Here is a 19,014-nt window from a genome sequence, read left to right on the forward strand (position 1 = left end):
TGATGATGAAATAATATTGTGAACATTTTATTAAACAAGAGGAATACCAATCTGGGATGTGTTATCTTCCATTAACTCTGCTTAGTAACCTTGACTCCTCATAATCTGTTACACCATTCTTCTGTTCTTCCTCAAAGTAAACTGTCTGTAGTTCTTTCAAATCATTTGCATTTCTGTGCTCCGTGGACGAAGTATCTCCTCGTAATATTAAAAAAGAATATGCCACTCCACCTGCCATGCTGGAATTAAAGATAAGAATGTTGAAAAAAGATTATAGACTTGGGCTTCTGTAATGTTTAAACACAGCTATCCCCCCACTTTATATCATTTTTCCCCCCATGATCAGAAATGGGGACTCAACCACATTACTGTCAGCAGTTTCAAAGATAAATTACATTTATCCGATGTACAGTAAAGAAAACAAATGACCACCGGCATCTCCCAACAGAAAGCCCCAATAACCTGCACGACTGCTTTCTATTGGACGCTAGAGAAAGTATCCTATTTCCAACCCGGGGTGAAGAAATCCAGCACACAAATTCGAGCAGCATGTATTTAATGCAGTGATCCTTTCTACAAACCACAAATGAAGAATCCAAACCTTATCACAAAATGGCTCTGGCTTTTGATTCATACACATTCTTGCTTGTGTTTTTTGGATCTGTGCCACTCTAATGGGCAAGGTGTTACATATATATATATATATATATATATATATATATATATATATATATATATATATGTATATGATGTTCTTTGAAAACAGTACAGATCTTAAGAAGGCATTCACTAAAAAAGGGTAGTCCCTTCAGTTTATAAACGAAAAGTGATGTTAAAAAAAAATTAGTGCTAAGAACTGCTGCCCTTTAATGAATGATCCACAAATACATTAACTATAAAAAGATTAACCTTAAGGTTAATAACTAGATATTTTAATATTATTGGGAATGCCAAGAGTCTACTATCTATAAAATATGAAAGACAAGATAAACAACTAATTTAAAAATAAGTATTCATTCTGTCAGAAAACTGCTTGGCAGCAATTAAAAAATAAAGCATCTTTTTTGTCTTACTCTTGTTTGGTAACTAGTAACAAATCCAATAAATTTGAGGCCGTACAACAAATCATAACCAAATGTGAAAAAAGGGAAATAAACCAGTTCAGTTAAAACCTTCAGATTTATTGTCCAGTAAAAGCTGGCATGCACTGCTGTAATAGTATTTTTATTTTGAAACTCTTGACATCTGATGTGTGTGTGTGTGTGTATATGTATGTATGTATGTATGTATGTATGTATATATATATATATATATATATATATATATATATATATATATATATATATATACATACACATACACACACACATATGTATTGTGTGTGTGGATAGATAGATAGGTAGATAGGTAGGTAGGTAGGTAGGTAGATAGTGATGCAGTCACTGCCTCTAGGTGCTGGATTAGGGCAGCTATGGAACTTTCCATCATACAGAGAGTTAATTTCCCCTAGAGTAGCTAGTTCAGCTGTAGATATTCAGGATGAACAGCTGATTGAACAACCAGGTGTTTTAAGGCAGACCCAGAGAGATGTCATGCAGAGAGAGACTTCTATTCCCAAAGAAGTGGGACAGAGAAGAGTTCTTCCCAGCTGTGGAAACTGGCACAGTCCCCTAGGCTCACCGGACGGTGGTTGCGGAGCCTGCTGGGACTGTCTGGGTTGTTAATCCCAGGAAGAGGAATGAAGGACGTGAGACTGTATTGAAGCGGGGATGTCCTGTCCCTAACATTGGACTTACAGAGGAGTCATTCTCTGAGCTCTCGTGGGGCTGAGCTCCCCTAAGAATGAAGGGCGCAAGACCGTGCTGAAGCAGGGAATGTCCAGTCCATAGTAATGGAACTACAGAGGGGAGATTCTCTGATCTCTCACGGGGCTGAGCTCCCCTACAAATGAAGGACGCGAGACCGCGCTGAAGTGAGGACCTCCGGTCCATAGCCTTGGAATTAAAGAGTAGGGATTCTCTTAGCTCTCTTGTAGAGTCCAGAGGGAACTACCTGGAGCCAAAACAGAAAGAGAAGAGCTAAGTAACATATTAATGTACTGAACACTATATTGTTGTGTGCAGAGACTGTATATGTTGTTGCATATGACAGGGCATGTTTTGGAGTGGTTACCATCTTAGCTGTTCATTCAGTTAGTAAGGGCTGAAGCTGCACATATAGTCTCCAAAGAGGAGTAGGTGTTTATTTTATGCTTTGTTTTGACGTAAAGGGACGGTGGGCCTGTTAGTGCATAATTTATCCTTATAAATAAACCCTATATAGAGAAATACTAAGTTTCCTGCATTAATCTGGGACTAAAAGAGACTGCAACATGGTGTGGGCATCACAATTGGTGGAGTTTAATGCGGGCAGTCCAAAAGGCACCGAGCAGCGGAAACTGTGGGTTTGAAAATAAATGCAGGGATTTAAAATGGCCGCCCAACTGAAGTGAAAAAACGTATCCATGTGGATAATAGTTATTTGGCCAACTACAGTATTGTATGTGTTGAGGGGGCGGGGAGAGGTGTAGTTATTGCAATGTATGCCCCCAAAAAAATTTGCAACAGGATTGGTACCGCAGGCTAGCGGGGACCCGCGGGGCCCCCAGATATCCGTAGGAACCCCATGAGGGCCCCCAGACACCCGTGGGAACCACCCGGGGGCCCAGAAACCTGTAGGGACCACCCGAGGACCCCCTGACACCCGTGGGAACCACCTGTGGGCCCCCAGACAACCATGGGAACCACCCGGGGGGCCCAGACACCTGTGGGAACCACCCGAGGGCCCCCAGACACCCGTAGGGACCATACGATGGTCCCCAGACACCTACAGGTACCACCTGGAGGCCCACGGGGACCACCCAAGGACCCCCAGACACCTGCAGGGACAACCTGGGGACCCCATTGGGGCCCCTGGACACCCGCGGGGACCACATGGAGGCCCACAGACACCCACAGGGACCACCCAGGGACCAATCCTGTGTAGAAAAAAAAGAAATTATGGATTTATGTGGGGGCACAGGGAGTGGGTGGGTTGTGTATTGGTGGTTAGTACATATATGCAATGTTTATTGGGGGCAGAGGTAATGAAGGGCCAAGTACCCGCTTCAATCACCCCCTCTGTCCCCAATAGAGCTGCTGCTGTTCCTTAACCCCTTCATTGCTTTAGCGGTTAGCCGCTAAGGTAATGAAGCTGCCTGTAAATGCATTTTTATTGCATGGGATTCATGCCGGCGGTCTCCGGTGCTGACATTAATGGGTATCCGCTCCGGAGAGCCCCGGCATCAATCCGATGCAGGAAAAATGCATTTTTTTTTTAAGTCCCGTTTCACCGCTTATCGGCAGCTTCTCACCACCTTCTTGACAACTTTTCCTGGCGGGACGATTTTAAAAGGAAATCTCAATTGTGGAGCCACAATTAGCCTCAATAACATAATCTGGGCTACTACAACACCACGAGTTTGAAAACATGGTGATTAGTGGCTTTATGCCGGGCGTTTGCCGATTTTTTTTTTCTAGCCAAAAAAAAAATACTGAAAAGGTATTTTATCACACACATATCGTGGCTTACTGAATAGCTGTAGGCTTTTTTGGCGATAAGGCGTCATAAGTGGCTTATCGCTGCTTACTGCATACGCCCCCTAAGTTGGAAAAAATATCTGATTTCAGCTACTACAACATCTTCAATAGCTAGCCCTAAAATACATCATCCTAAATCATAAACCCAGCATGGTACAGTACATTTAACAGATGGAACTCCTATGGCTGAAGAGGATAGTTAGAAAAATGTAGTGTGTGTTGATTCCCTTTTGTGTTTTTCATTGTAAATTATCAGGTGTTCTTTATGGAGTTTTTTCTTCTGTAATTAGAGTACACATTATCCTAAATTTGCAACGACTCCTTCACTTTTTTTCTGTAGCTTTCTTGGATTTGTGGCTTGATGTTGGATCAGTACAGTAGAAGCCACACTACTGTGACATTCAGAACAGTGTTTCTTTCTAAAAACTACTCTTACCATGCACGTTACTTGGCGGCTTTGGGGCTAAGATACTTACATGCTTGTATAATTTCTATTTCAGCCACCTCTTGTTCTCCAAAAATGGGATACCTGTATTTCTTTATTACAAGACACCAGAATCGGAACAACTTCCAAATAATCGTATTAAAAGCACAGAACCTGATGGGGACTTAAACCCATCTTTTACGCAAATCCCAATTCATGAGTTGGTCGTGAGGAGTTTAACAACACGACCTGCATTGTGGCTACACAAAATAAGATGAAAGTATATTACCATATATAAAATCTGTAAAATTCTTCAGACATGCATTCTGTTCCAAACCTTAAGTGGTGAACTACGAACAGCTGAAAGTATACAGTAAAATGCTCCTAAAAATTGATTCCAAATAAGAATTCATCAGATACTAAATAGGAATATGGTAGCAATGCGTTTTGATGTTGACAAGTTCCCACAGTGCTGGAAAATTGGAAGTCAAACGTTATCCCCTTAACTTCTAGTGGGACCCACAGTATAGTGCACATTTATTCACTACAGGCCGTCCTGGCAGCGAGGAGGTTATTCATAGAGGTCCCAAAAAAAAGTACAAAAAAGAATCGTCTGTGTAATGGAATTTTCCAGACTAATCAGGGCGGTCACAGCAGAGATATTACTCTGCTAAAAGCCGTTTCGATTTAGCACTTTTTTTTCTGGAATTTGAAACAATCAAGTTACAAAAAGTTTCCGCATAAAGAAAAACTTGCAAAGTGGTCCCACATTTTGACACATTCTCTTTCTTTTTTTGTGACTACAAATAAATCCCTCGTTGGGTAATAAAAATGTAACTTAAAACCATACTTGCTTAATATTCTCCAAATTAGGCTTTACAGCTAACCCTTAGGTAAAATGCCATTTTATATGCCTAGATTTACTTTGCATTGTTAGTAACTGCAAATATCACTAAGTCACGCGGAAAAAAAGAGCTATATTTAAAAGCACATCTAAGGTTTACAGCTGAGCTAGTTTATGGGAGGGGTAGATGGCATGCTAAACCCCCCTCCCACTCTGAATCGTACTACAGAATATTGTGCCCACAAATTGTATCAATGAGCTTAAAAGAGAACTAACCATATGCATAGAGGACATGTCCAAAATGGATAAAAAAGGAAAATGAATGCTTTAAAGCTGCAGACCAAGCAATATCCTACATGTGTATTTTTTTTTTTAATAAATCAGTTCTGTACTATAAGAAAATACTTGTAGCTTTTTTTTAAACAACTCTGAATGACAGTTTTAATGTATTATAATGTAACAAGCCTTTTTTGTTTCTATAGCAACCATTTACAAATTCATATCCCCTTCCTCTTCCGAAACAGGCTCTGGCATACCCCTTTTTGAGCCCTGCCCTCTCTATAGCAGTGCACAAGCTCAATTGTATCTAGTGACTGCCTGGTCACATGAGCTTCCCCACAGAACTTTGTCATATTAATATGCATATGCGTTCCACTGACTGCAGAATACTCCTCTGTAGTCATTTAGAGAACCCCGAGCCGAATCTTCGCCTATCGATCACAGGCTAACGGATCGATCTGCAACATAGGTAATTACTTATCATTGTGTGGATTGTGTGGATGCACATATTAAAGGGGGACCTTTTTTTTTTTTTTTTTTTAAGGCAGCTTGAACTGCTGCTTTAAATCTCATCTAGCGATTCCTCCTCCTCCTCCTCCTAGGAATGTGGAGAGTGTATCAAGGTTGTTTCGCTCATTGGATTCTTTGTACTGCCGTTTCTATTTTTGTCTATGGTTGGAAGCCAGATAGAGTGCCTGAGTAATGGTTTGTTTTGATACTGTAGTTCTCCTTTTCTTATGAAGTGTTTACTTTGCAAATATCTCAATTTGTAAGTTATTGGGTCTTCTATTATTTTTAAGTACATTAATAAAGTCCATTGCTAGGACCATGCAAATGCATAATGAAAACACAAACATGTCATAAAGGGTGGAGACCGACATACACTTTAACTTCTAGGTATTTTGAAAGAAAGGCAAAAGGAGACTGAGTACTTACCACACATTGAGACCTAAAAAATTTAACCATGAAAAACTGTAGTCTCCGCCAATAAAAACTCCAATATAGGCCACAGATACATTCTAAAAATAAAAAGAGAATGGCAATATGTAGATACAAACAGAGCAAGAGAAAATACACTTTTGCAATCATAAATATGTCTTTTGTAAGAAAATGGTGCATTGAGTTTATTTTTTTCCATCTTCCAATACTATTACAAGAAGCTTGCCTTAAATACACAGAGATCTAGTATAAAAACCACATAGCAAAAAGTGCACACCCATATCACTAAGGGGATACATTTTAGTAGACAAAACCTTAGGCCCTTAATCACTGTGCTATGAAGCCACTTCCCTGTGCCGGAAAAGATGTTAGTGCTAATGATTTGAAGGGAGCACATTTCTTCTCCAGCACTGGGAAGTCGTTTCCCCGCATATCGAAACCACGTAATCTCCACACTGCCAAGAATTTATCGCCACATTCCCTGTAACGGAAGGCTCAAAACAGCGGGAACCAATTACACAATTTTACATTAGGTCGTCAAAAAACAGGACCAGGGGTAAATCCCAAATAAACTCCAAGCACAATCGTTTTACAAAATAAAGGACAATCCATGTCTAACTGAGACGCCATCTTTATCAAGCTATATTTTTTCACCATGGGCATGTGCACAAGTTAGTTTTTTTATTATTTTAAATGTATAGCGAGAATTCTGAGTCATGTGATCAAAGTCATCTGATGCCTACTTTAGATTGGAAAGTATCATATGGGAGAAAAAGAACCCAGTCTTTCAGCACTCAATCACAACAAATGTATAATTGTAAATTTAAAATACTTTATTAATAACTATGAATAAAAAATAGGGTGTTAAAACGTAATTAAATACTATATTTGAACAGCACGTGACTGTATCCTTGGTAACCCACCTAAGTCTAGGTGGGTAGATGTAGTAAGATCCCTCATAGATACTCGGGATCAGATGCTATAAGTTATAGCTACCTAAGGTATAGGAAAGGAGCCTAAGCGAGCCCACCAAAAGGACAGTCTCTATGTGAGTGTATCTAGGCGTGTAGTGCACACTAAATGGATACACTAATGATGTATATTCTGTGGCATATAATGCGATAGGTTAGACCAATATGATATCTGCCCCTGATTGAGATTGCACTGGTTGCTGCATAGATTCACCAGCGCTGTCAGAGCTAAGTCTCTAGTAAAGACATATATTGCCCATACTATAAAATTATGTGCAGACTAATGGGCAGACATTCAGGTAAGATATATAAATGTCGGCATAGCTAAGGCATCTAATGAAATTACCAGAACACCTTGGAGGTATTGTGAACCAAATAGGCACTCCCTCACTACTGTCAGTAAGGTATCGGTAATATCTGTTAATTAAAGGGTGTTTGTGCAGTACACCTAGCAGCCCGTGCAGAATGTTGTCTTAGGAGCCACACGTACACATGCACCGAGGGAAGCTTAGGTAGGGTATCGCGGATCAATATCCATAAACTGTTACATTTAAATAAACAAGCTTCCCGCGTATGCAGGGGGTGAATGGCCGACGCGCGTGTGCCCTGAAGAAGCGTTTTACACGCCACCACAGCCCTCCTGCTGTGCTGGAGGCTACACCGCGCGGGGAACCTGCGCACCCGCCCCCCGATTATGGCCGGAGCCCCCACCCCAACCGCCAGCCAACAGTAGCCGGACCACTGGGGGCGAAGGCAGCACCGCCGCGCGGGAGACACGCGGGAGACACGCGCTCCCGGCCGAGCACACTGTCCCTGGCGCCAAACCACCACCGACCATCTGCTGTGATGGAGGCGGCAGTGCACGGGCAACGCGCGCCCCCGATCCGTCGAGCGGGAGGGGATCAAGCGGCCGCACCAACGGCTCCTAGAGATCACACTCTCCCCCAGGCATCGCCACTTGGATTAGGATGGGGGGCGGCTTGCAACCAGCAAGCGCACGGTGATCGCCCCCCCCCCCCCCGTGCCGGCTTCAACCGCGCAGGCCCAACCGGACAACGGGACTCCGGGTAAGGGAACCCACTGTGTCGAATTATTTTGGGCACCGGGAGAGGGAGGGTGGGGGGTGTGTGGAAGTTGAGGTGCGGTCCAGCTGACGGGGGAGAGTGACGGGCGTGTGTGTGTGTGTCACTGTGTGTGTGTGTCCCTGTGTGTGTGTCCCTATGTGTGTCCCTGTGTGTGTGTGTCTGTGTGTGTGTCCCTGTGTGTCCTTTGGCCCGTCACTCCGCCTCAGGCCAATGAGAGGTGTGCGGGGGCGGGCGGGCCAAGGGACCAATGAGATTTCCCCTAGGGACACGGACATCCAGACAGGCATACAGTGCTTTCACTAATATAGTATAAGATAAGCAATAAAAGTCCTTGGGAACTACCAATAAATGTGCTTAATAAGAAGTTGTTAAGAAGAATCCAACCTTATCACTATCCTCATATGCCTATTCTGTTTCTCATATTCACTTTGACGGCATTAAAAGGAGGGCTATGTTTTTTTTATCTATTTTTTTTTTTTGCAGACTGCATAGTGCAGTTTATAAGGAAAATATTGTTTGTGGGGAACTAAGGTGTATGAGATGTATGTTTCCTGAATTAGAACCCCCCCCCCCCCTTGATATCTACATTTGGAAGTTGCTATACATTTTTGAGGTGTTGGAGCAGGGGTAGCCAACTCTTGTCAAGAGCCACCAACAGGCCAGGTATTATGGATATCCCTGCTTCAGCACAGGTGGCTCAATACGTGGCTCAGTCATTATGACTGAGCCCCTGATTGAGCCACCAGTGCTGAAGCAGGGATATCCTTAAAAACAAGAGCTGGCTACCGCTTCTCCAACACCTCAAAAACAAATAGCAACCCAAATGTAGATATCAAGGGGGGGGGGAGGTTCTAATTCAGGAAACATACATCTCATACCCCTTAGTTCCCCACAAACAACATTTTCCTTATAGACTGCACTATGCAGTCCGCAAAAAAAAACTAGTTAAAGAAAACTATATATTATATAAAATATATAATAGCATGCATAACATTTACCTTGATGGCACCAACCACTGTTGTTGTAAGAGCGGAATTGTAGTAGCTGCACAGTACTGTCGCATACAGCAGGATAAATCTGTCATCAACCAAGAAAGTGCAAGTAAACATTTGGAAGCTGCGACTACAAGTTGTAAAAATAGTTGCAGCAATTCAGACATCTTGTTATAACAACTGCCAGAAACCCAATGTGAATTTGCTAATAATGCTGCCATTGCAAAATACGGCACAAGTGGGAACTTCATCACTCTCCAGGTACTTGATTAATAGCCCCACTATAGCATTACTGTTTAACTTCACATTAATTATACTTTAATTTTACCAACTACAGAGCACATGTATGGGGTCTACAAAACAAATTAACATTTCGGCAGGGTGTATAACTATGTATTATTACTTTTTTTGCACAGAGTAGCAATTCCAGCCATTTTGTTTTTCAATACGTTGTTTTGGATTCGCATATCAACCTTTAACTCGTTGGGCACCCGTAGGAGCTGCATCATAATGTGCCTGTTTTTGGGAGAGGGGGGGGGGTTGTAGTGGAGTTGGCATTCAGCTCTCCCCAGCACGATCTGACAGGAAGAGGAAAAGGAGAGGAGCCCTCTTCTTCCTTTCCATCATCAGTGACAGAGCGATGACACGATCGCTTCAGAGAAGCGGTCACGTGATCTCGAGTGCTGGAGGGGGCCGTCGCACTCTGGTGTCGCCGCCCCTCTGGCACTCAAAGGTTAAATAAAAACCCATACTGCTTATAAATGGGTCAGATTTCTATTCCTGACTATAGGAAGCAGAGTTGATTAGAAGTGTTAGAATGACTTCTTACCCCATCACGCAGGAAAGGAGAAATTGGAACGTAAAAGCCACATTTGTCCACTCTCTATAACTGATTGCCTAGAGGGGGGAAAGAAGTCAACATTTTACATAGTCAGAGAAAATGTGCATGTGTTCCTGTGTCTTTACTGCGTTTGCTTTAGACATACTGAATGGATCCATAAAAATAACAAACATCCTCATTGATTTCAAGGAGCAGTCACACATAAAAAAGGGACATTTACCTATCACTAGCTCTTTCTTCTATAATCAGTGGGATGCTACCCCTACCAACTGGGGGTAGGACAAAAAAAACTTGGACATTAAAAGAAGGTGTGTCTTCCCCTTCTGCTCAGTTATCTTTATATCAGAGCTGTAGACAAATCACAAACTTATCTAGACAAACATATTTAACGACAGAAAGGGCGGGGAAAAAATGGTGCCAGAAAAGTAGTCTCTATCAAGGAAGGCCGAATCCATTATATACAGCTAGGTCCGGAAATAATTGGAAACTGACACCATTTTCATAATTTTGGCTGTGTACGCCACCACAATGGATTTGAAATGAAACAACCGAGATGCAATAGAAGTGCAGACTTTCAGCTTTAATTCAAGGGGTTGAACAAAAATATTGTATGAAACGTTTAGGAATTGCAACCATTTTCATACACAGTCCCCTTATTTCAGGGGCTAAAATGTAATTGGACAAATTAACACAATCATAAATAAAATGTTAATTTTTAATACTTTGTCGAGAATCCTTTGCAGGCAATGACTGCTTGAAGTCTGGAACGCATGGACATCACCAAATGCTGGGTTTCCTCCTTTGTGATGCTTTGACAGGCCTTTACTGCAGCTGTCTTCAGTTGTTGTTTGTTCGTGGGTCTTTCTGCCTTAAGTTTTGTCTTCAGCAAGTTAAATGCATGCTCGATCGGGTTGAGATCAGGTGATTCACTCAGCCATTGCAGAATATTCCACTTCTTTGCCTGAAAAAACTCCTGGGTTACTTTCGCAGTATATTTTGGGTCATTGTCCATCTGTAAAGTGAAGTGCCGTCCAATCAACTTAGCTGAATTTGGCTGAATCTGAGCAGACAATATATCCCTATACACTTCAGAATTCATCCGGCTGCTTCTGTCACATCATGAATAAACACTAGTGACCCAGTGCCATTGTAAGCCATGCATGCACATGCCATTACACTGCCTCCACCGTGTTTTACAGATGATGTGGTATGCTTCAGATCATGAGCCGTTCCAAGCCTTCTCCATACTTTTTTCTTCCCATCATTCTGGTACAGGTTGATCTTAGTTTCATCTGTCCAAAGAATGCTGTTCCAGAACTGGGCTGGCTTTTTTAGATATTGTTTGGCAAAGTCTAATCTGGCCTTTCTATTCTTGAGGCTTATGAATGGTTGGCACCTTGTGGTGAACCCTCTATATTTGCTCTTGTGAAGTCTTCTCTTTATGGTAGACTTGGATAATGATATGCCTACCTCCTGGAGAGTGTTCTTCACTTGGCTGGATGTTGTGAAGATGTTTTTCTTTACCATGGAAAGGATCCTATGATCATCCACCACTGATGTCTTCCATGGACGTCCAGGCCTATTTGTGTTGCAGAGCTCACCAGTGCGTTCTTTTTTTCTCAGAATGTACCAAACTGTTCATTTGGCCACTCCTAATGTTCCTGCTATCTCTCTGATGGATTTTCTTTTTTTTTGCAGCCTAAGGATGCCCTGTTTCACTTGCATTGAGAGCTCCTTTGACCGCATGTTGTGGGTTCACAGCAACAGCTTCCAAATGCGAATGCCACACCTTAAATCAACTCCAGACCTTTTACCTGCTTAATTGATGATGAAATAACGAAGGAATAGCCCACACCTGTCCATGAAACAGCTTTTGAGTCAATTGTCCAATTACTTTTGGTCCCTTGAAAAATAGGTGGCTACATATTAAAGAGATGTAATTCCTTATCCCTTCCTCCAATTTGGATGTGAATATCCTCAAATTAAAGCTGATACACTGCACTTTAAGCCCATATTCATTATTTAACTGTAACTTGAATTTATTTTGGTACACGGCCAAAAAATTACAAAACTTGTATCAGTGTCCAATTATTTCCGGACCTGACTGTAGGAATTTACAGCTTGCAGACGAACTTGGTATGAGCTGAAGCCTGTAGAATAGATTAAGACAGTAATAATTGGTGAAGGTGTGCAGTGATGACCACGTGGCACCTTTACACAAATCTTCCGCTGTTGCTAATATTTTTTCTGACCAAGCAGCAGCGGTGGCCCTTGTGGAATGTGCCTTTACTTTTAATGGCGGATTGGTGCCTGAATTCTTAGACGTTTCTAAGATGCCTTTTCTTATCCATGAGGCAATGGATGCTTTTGATGCTGCTTCACCCTTGAGTGCACCTTGAAAGAGAATGAATACACCGTTTTTATTTCCTAAAAGGTTCTGTTATTTGCAGGTAGATTTTCAAAGCCCTTAGCAAGTCCAGATTATGAAATTGCTGTTCTTTTGTATTACATGGATTGGGGTAAGAGATATGTCCTGGTTGAGATGAAGAGTACATATAACTTTAGCTCTAAACTGCATTACAGTACATACTGTATAAGTACTTCATCTTGAATTGTAAATATGGAGTTTTATAAGAAAGCACTTGTAGTTCTCCCACCCTATGGGCTAATGTATTTACCATGAGAAATACCACCTTAATTGTGAGTAGGTTTGATGACATTTCCTGCAGAGGCTTAAAAGGTCTGACTGTCGACAACTGCTCTCGTACCAGATTATGGTCCCAGGAAGGTATTGGCAAATGTATTCTGTACTTGATTCTCGAGATGGCTCTTACAAAGCAGATAATAGGTTCTTGTGAAACTAATGGTATTTTAAATAAAGCTCCCAGAGTTACAATTTGCACCTTTAGTGAGGCTGGTTTGATGCTTTTCATGAAACCAGTCAAGAATTACTGGAATAGAGATCTCTTTTTTGGTAGATATTGTGTTCCTCGGACAACTTCACAAATGTATAACAACATATGGCGAATATTTTTCATGTTATGACCTTTTAAAACACAACATGGTAATTATTACTTGCTCGGATAAGCCCTTATTCTTCCAAATCTGCCTTTCAATCTCCATGCTGCAGGTGGAATAGTGAAGGATCCAGAAGGAAGAACGAACCCTGGGACAAGAAATCCAGGGACACTGGTAGTCTCCATGAATGGAATAAATAACGAAGGAATAGCCCACACCTGTCCATGAAACAGCTTTTGAGTCAATGTTCCTATTACTTTTGGTCCCTTGAAAAAGAGGGTGCTACATATTAAAGAGATGTCATTCCTATACCCTTCCTCCAATTTGGATGTGAATACCCTCAAATTAAAGCTGATAGACTGCACTTTAAGCCCATATTCATTATTTAACTGTAACTTTAATGTAATTTGGTACACATCCGAAATAACAAAACTTGTATCAGTGTCCAATTATTTCTGGACCTAACTGTGTATATATATATATATATATATATATATATATATATATATATATATATATATATATATATATATATATACACACACACGCCCAAGAATTTCAGAATAAAAATACTATTACAGCAGTGCATGCCAGTTTTCACTGGACAATACATCTGAAGGTTTTAACTGAACTGGTTCATTTCCCTTTTTTCACATTTGGTTATGATTTGTTGTACGGCCTCAAATTTATTGGATTTGTTACTAGTTACCAAACAAGAGTAAAACAAAAAAGATGCTTTATTTTTTAATTGCTGCCAAGCAGTTTTCTGACAGAATGAATACTTATTTTTAAATTAGTTCTTTGTCTTTTCTTTCATATTTTATAGATAGTAGACTCTTGGTATTCCCAATAATATTAAAATATGTAGTTATGCCCATAATGTAAATCTTTTCATACTGTGGGCCTTATGCAGAGAGGAACGTTATTTAATGTGAAAACGGCAAGAAAATAGCCACAGAATTGGAGCAAGTTATGGTCGTATGCAGAAAGCTGCGTTACCTAATTTTTCTGATGAGATTCAAAATTGCCATATATATATATATATATATATTAATGATGTTCTTTGAAAACAGTACTGATCTTAAGAAGGCATTCACTGTAATTTATCTTTGAAACTGCCACTAAAAAAGGGTAGTCCCTTCAGTTTATAAACGAAAAGTGATGTTAAAAAAAATGTATTGCTAAGAACTACTGCCCTTTAAGGAATGATCCACGAATACACTAAGGGGCTTATGCAGAGAGGATAGAGAAGGGAAATAGCACCATATTTTGGAGAAAATACTTCCCAGAGAAGCTTCTCCTGCAGAGAACATGGAGAGATTCATAAAATTCTCCACAGCAGGTTTCTTTACTTTAAAAATTGCCAAACACGTGGAGAGATTGGTAAATTCGCCATGTTAAAATAGGGTGGTATGCAGGTAGCATAGATGCACTGCAACTCGCCATTCTGCCCTATATTATAGTGAGTTCAATCTAGCTAGTTTTACCGTTAGAGTGTCAAGGGTCCAGCAGCACTAGAGTGCAGCCGGACCCCCAACACACCCAGCATCACCTGAGTTCTCCTGGAGTGATCACATGACACAACTGGTGCCCAGATACCCGAAAGGAAAGTCTAATGAGCTCCGTTTCTCTTTAGATCAGGCTGGCAACTCTGTTGGAGCAGTCAGTCCAAAAAAACTGGCACAGTACCTGGTACTTCATAAGGGCCCTTGGCGTGGCTGGGTCCATGCTGTACCAGGTACATCATTAGGAGCCTCTAAAAATAAATGTAGCGGTCATGTAAAATGGCTGCAGTCATCTCTCCTGCTGACAGTAAGGCCTGGTAAGTTGTGGGCATGCCAGCAGTAATTATGGAGGTTTGCCCTCACACCCTGGTGAGGTGCCCTGTGTATGGATGGGAGTGGTCACATGCTCTGACTCCATGGTTAGTGATGTCAGAGTTATGCCAGCCCCCAGAGTACATAAGGCACATCACTGTGACCAAGAGTTAGTTCTGAGTTGTTGCTGAGTTGTTAGGAGTTCCTGTTGCTGTGCTGCTGTGTTCAGTAAGAGGCAGATGGAGGTCTGCAACATTGTTGCAGTAGTCTGAATGCAGAGCTGTGAGTCTGGCAGCACAAGCAGACAGAGACAAGCTGCCTGAGAGAACTGTGACCAGGGACCTGGCACAGGGCCGAGATCCCTGCGGGGATAGGGAACCCACCTATTAAGGGAAGGCGTACCTTTCGGAGGGAAGCAGCTGGAAGATGGAGGGCTAAGTACACCCCATTGTGGAGGGCAGCTAGCCCACCTCAAGCAATAAAGATGCTCTTAATCACAAACCCTCTCGTGTACATGTGTGGAGTGAATGTACAGAGAGGAGCACCACGGAGGAGTTCCTCACCAGGACCATCCCCATGCGGACGCAGGGACCCTGATGAGGTGGAGGCGCTGCACTGGAACTAGGTAGGACTCAGCACACTACCTCAGCTGCCTGTCTGGACGGGTCATCCCCACACACCATCATGCGGGAGACTCAGGAGTCCTGTAGCCAACAGGTGCACCACCAGACACTATCACACTGTAATGGGGACCGGTTAGACCACAGGGGCCAATGTGAGATTGGGTGGGTCAGGCCGGGCCAGAAATACCGTTACATAAACAAAACACATGGGAAAAAATCAACACTATACCTGTGTATACAAAAGTTTAGAAATAGCCTCTAAACTTCAGGGGTTAGGTGAAGATCATAAAAACACTCCAAAAAAAAGTGATTGTTACGTAGGTATTAACATTTAAACATGTATTCAAAATACTTGTACTTGGCTGACTTTTTGTAAATGGTAAATGGTGTTAAATCACCTTAATTCAGATCAGGTCTGAGTGTAAGTATGAAAAAAAAATATTTCAGGAAAAAATATTCGAACAATTTGGTCCCGTTTCCCCCCCCCCCTATAAATACTACTTTAAGTTTGAACATATTCCCGTTATTGTTTGGGAATAAAAATACATTCGTTGCTTGTGGCTGCTGTAAACTTTCAACCATATTATTCAGCTGGAGAGAGCTTTGGCAAAGCAAATTAGAAGCAATCTTGCGGCATCACAATCATCAATTGATCCAACAAAAAGTAGAAAAGTTACAATTTACTCTTGGATTTTATAACAAAATATTAGCACAAAGGTCATTACAAAAAAATGCTTATTTACTGCTAAATTCCTGACATTTATTTTTACAAAAAAAATTATAAAGGTAATGATCTTCCTGTATGTCCCATTTTAGTTCATTTACTTATAGAAAACGGACACCTTGAACAATGTATATTTATTATTACTTTAGTTGAATAGAACTTCAATGGCACCCATAAATCGACTTTGCTCACCTGCTCAAGGTCACCAGTCCAGAAAGTGTAAATGAAGGTTGGAATTATCATAAAGAATGCATTGTAAAAAAGAACTCCATATTTTCCCAGCTCCTGTCAAAATAAGAGAAGGGAGAGGAGAGAATTAAAAGTACAAACCACATTAAAAGGTAAGCATTTTCTCTTGTGCTAGACAAAAATCAGACAATAATTAAGTCACGTTGAACAATTGTTCATTTTACAATTATGAATTATTATAATACTGCAACATGTGGTTTTATAAACGGAAATAGCCATGTTAGTCCAGTTGCGAGTAGTTGTGTGTGAGAATGTATTCTATCAGTTTGGTAATTACTTCAGCGCTGTATTTCTGATCCAGGGAGATGTTGTTAACAACATCAACCATCAACCAACTACCATCCAACACAGTGCTAGTTACAGTACCATGGATCTAGAATCCCTTTACAGCAACATCCCGCACAAGGATGGCATTAAGGCATGCTTGCAATTCCTTACAACATCTCCCCGGATAAGAAATACAGCGCTGATGTAATTACCAAACTGATAGAATACATTCTCACACACAACTACTTCAGCTTCACCAAGGAAATGTACCTACAACTAATGGGGACTGCAATGGGTACCAAGATGGCACCGCAATATGCCAATCTTTTCAAGGCAAATCGTGAACAAAGATTCCTAACTACATGCCCCCACAAACCCTACAAATACTACAGATACATTGATGGCCTGTTTATAATATGGACAGAGGGGGAAGGAAACCTACAAAAATTCCATGAGTCCCTGAACTCATTCCATCCATCAATTAAACTCAAAATGGATTATTCTGCAAACCTAGTAAACTTACTAGATACAACAGTAACACTGAAAGATGGCAAACTACACACATCTGTATACAAGAAACCTAGAGACAGATGCAGTTACCTCCACAACTCCAGCTTCCATCTCACTCATACAAAACAAGGTATCATACACAGCCTGGCAATAAGATACCACTGCATATGCTCTGTGTAATGGATCGGGGGACTCTCGTTTCCCAGCGTGTCCCCGTGTCCCCAGGTCCCACAGAGGCTAGCTGTCCCGCTCCCCTACGTCCCCAATTTCTATCCTCCTCCCTGAGCCGTTCCTCCAGAAGGCGCGCGCACCCGCTCTAGTTATCTGCCGCCCCCGCGCTCTGGCTCCGCCCCCGCACTCTGGCTAACCCCCCCACTGATAATGGCACAAAACCGTATGTAGCCAGGTTCCCTCTGCGCAGCGGCCCCCCCCCCCCCACCCCCCTTCTCTTTGCACTCACCGCGGCTGGGTGCGGGAGTGTGTGTGTGCCCCTCGATGTGCTGGAGGAGGTTGCGGTGCGGCGGTTGCGGCTTCCGAGACTCCCGGTGGCTCCCGGAGCAGGGCGCCGCCATCTTAGATTGCGCATGCATGCGCAGTAGGGTTCCGTTGTGATGGCCACTCGGGAGGCAGTTGCGCATGCGCATAAACAGCGCGCGAACGCTAGCCTACCAGGGAAGGCTCTTGGACGGCACTACGAGTCCCATGAGCCTTAGGGGACCCCATGTGATGCCAGGGAGCCGATATGGCTTTAGGACCTCCTGACACCAGGGAATTTAGATACATTTCGCGGGGTTGGAAGCGTGAGTTGCAGCAGGGAGATGGGTAGGTGAGGGTGCAGGGGAGCAGAAGCCCCTTGCACTAGGCCAGTCACCCCCACAGGGCCCAGATAATACTTTCCATTGCCCCAGTTTGTGGTTGCTTCAGGGACAGGCCTTAAGTTAAGGAGATCGGCCCCTTTAGCTATTTGTTTAAGTAAGGAGCAGCGTAGTGGCGCGCAGCCTGATTCCTGGGTCTGGGCTCAGACTCCATATATATAAAGACTATCTTCCCAGAGACTTATATATATAGACTATCTTCACGGAGGCCACGCCAAGCAGCGACTGCGGTCTGCTGGCTGCAAACGGATCCTCGCCAAGGTACAGACGGTGCGGAGCCGTGGTGATATTATCCACGCTGGAATTCACCCCACGCGTAGGAGGACATCACGCCGGAGCAGGCGGATCCACACCCATTGTTATAACGGCACCCGTGGCTGGAGCCTGGGCAGGTATCTATAAAGAGTGCACCAACACGTCAAGGGATAGCACTATCTCCAAAACACATTGGGTGGGTGTGGACATAAGGGACATCAGGGAATTGTTGCCCAGCATCCAGGTACTTTGGAGGAGGAGATACATATGTGGATGTGTGCATTAAGGGAAGTTACATGTATGTTGGTTATATGCTCATGGTTCTTGTTATTATCCTGTCAGTAAAACTGTTATCCAATCACGTGTGGTATTGTATATGTGGCATCTGATAAGGGCATAATCCCACCTCGTTGGGATCCCTCATCAGTGGAGGCGCTGCATCAAGTGTAAGTACACCCCAGGCTCCCAGTGGCGGAGGCTCAGGTCCTATGTTATCCTAACAGGTGAAAGCAGTACCAGTAATACCATACCACAGGGGTACACCCGTTACACATGCAACATCAAAACATGTTGCAACCTCTGCAAACATATATGACAAGATATATATCCCACAGCCAGTCCCAACAATGGAACATTCAATGTTAAAGGATCATACTGCTGCACACCCAGGAATGTTGTATATAT

General features: G+C 42.4%; 1 protein-coding gene across 7 annotated transcripts in view; it reads right to left on the reverse strand.

Annotated features, from left to right (window-relative positions):
- SLC35D2 (solute carrier family 35 member D2) overlaps positions 1 to 19,014 on the reverse strand; it is a 121,873-nt gene that overhangs the window by 62,867 nt on the left and 39,992 nt on the right. For 5 of the 7 annotated variants that reach the window (XM_075599198.1, XM_075599190.1, XM_075599185.1 and 2 more), the window contains 5 exons: positions 16,367 to 16,459; positions 9,981 to 10,048; positions 9,158 to 9,236; positions 6,101 to 6,183; positions 12 to 239 (listed from right to left, as the gene is read on the reverse strand). In XM_075599198.1, coding sequence (XP_075455313.1) covers positions 62 to 239; positions 6,101 to 6,183; positions 9,158 to 9,236; positions 9,981 to 10,048; positions 16,367 to 16,459 — 501 coding nt within the window. In that variant the 3' untranslated portion in view covers positions 12 to 61. Of the gene's footprint in view, positions 1 to 11; positions 240 to 4,330; positions 4,402 to 6,100; positions 6,184 to 9,157; positions 9,237 to 9,980; positions 10,049 to 16,366; positions 16,460 to 19,014 lie in introns of those variants that run through there. The other 2 variants (XR_012801573.1, XM_075599213.1) reach the window with 2 other exon arrangements.

This window comes from Ascaphus truei, chromosome 1, assembly GCF_040206685.1.
Source record: "Ascaphus truei isolate aAscTru1 chromosome 1, aAscTru1.hap1, whole genome shotgun sequence".
Taxonomy (NCBI): domain Eukaryota; kingdom Metazoa; phylum Chordata; class Amphibia; order Anura; family Ascaphidae; genus Ascaphus; species Ascaphus truei.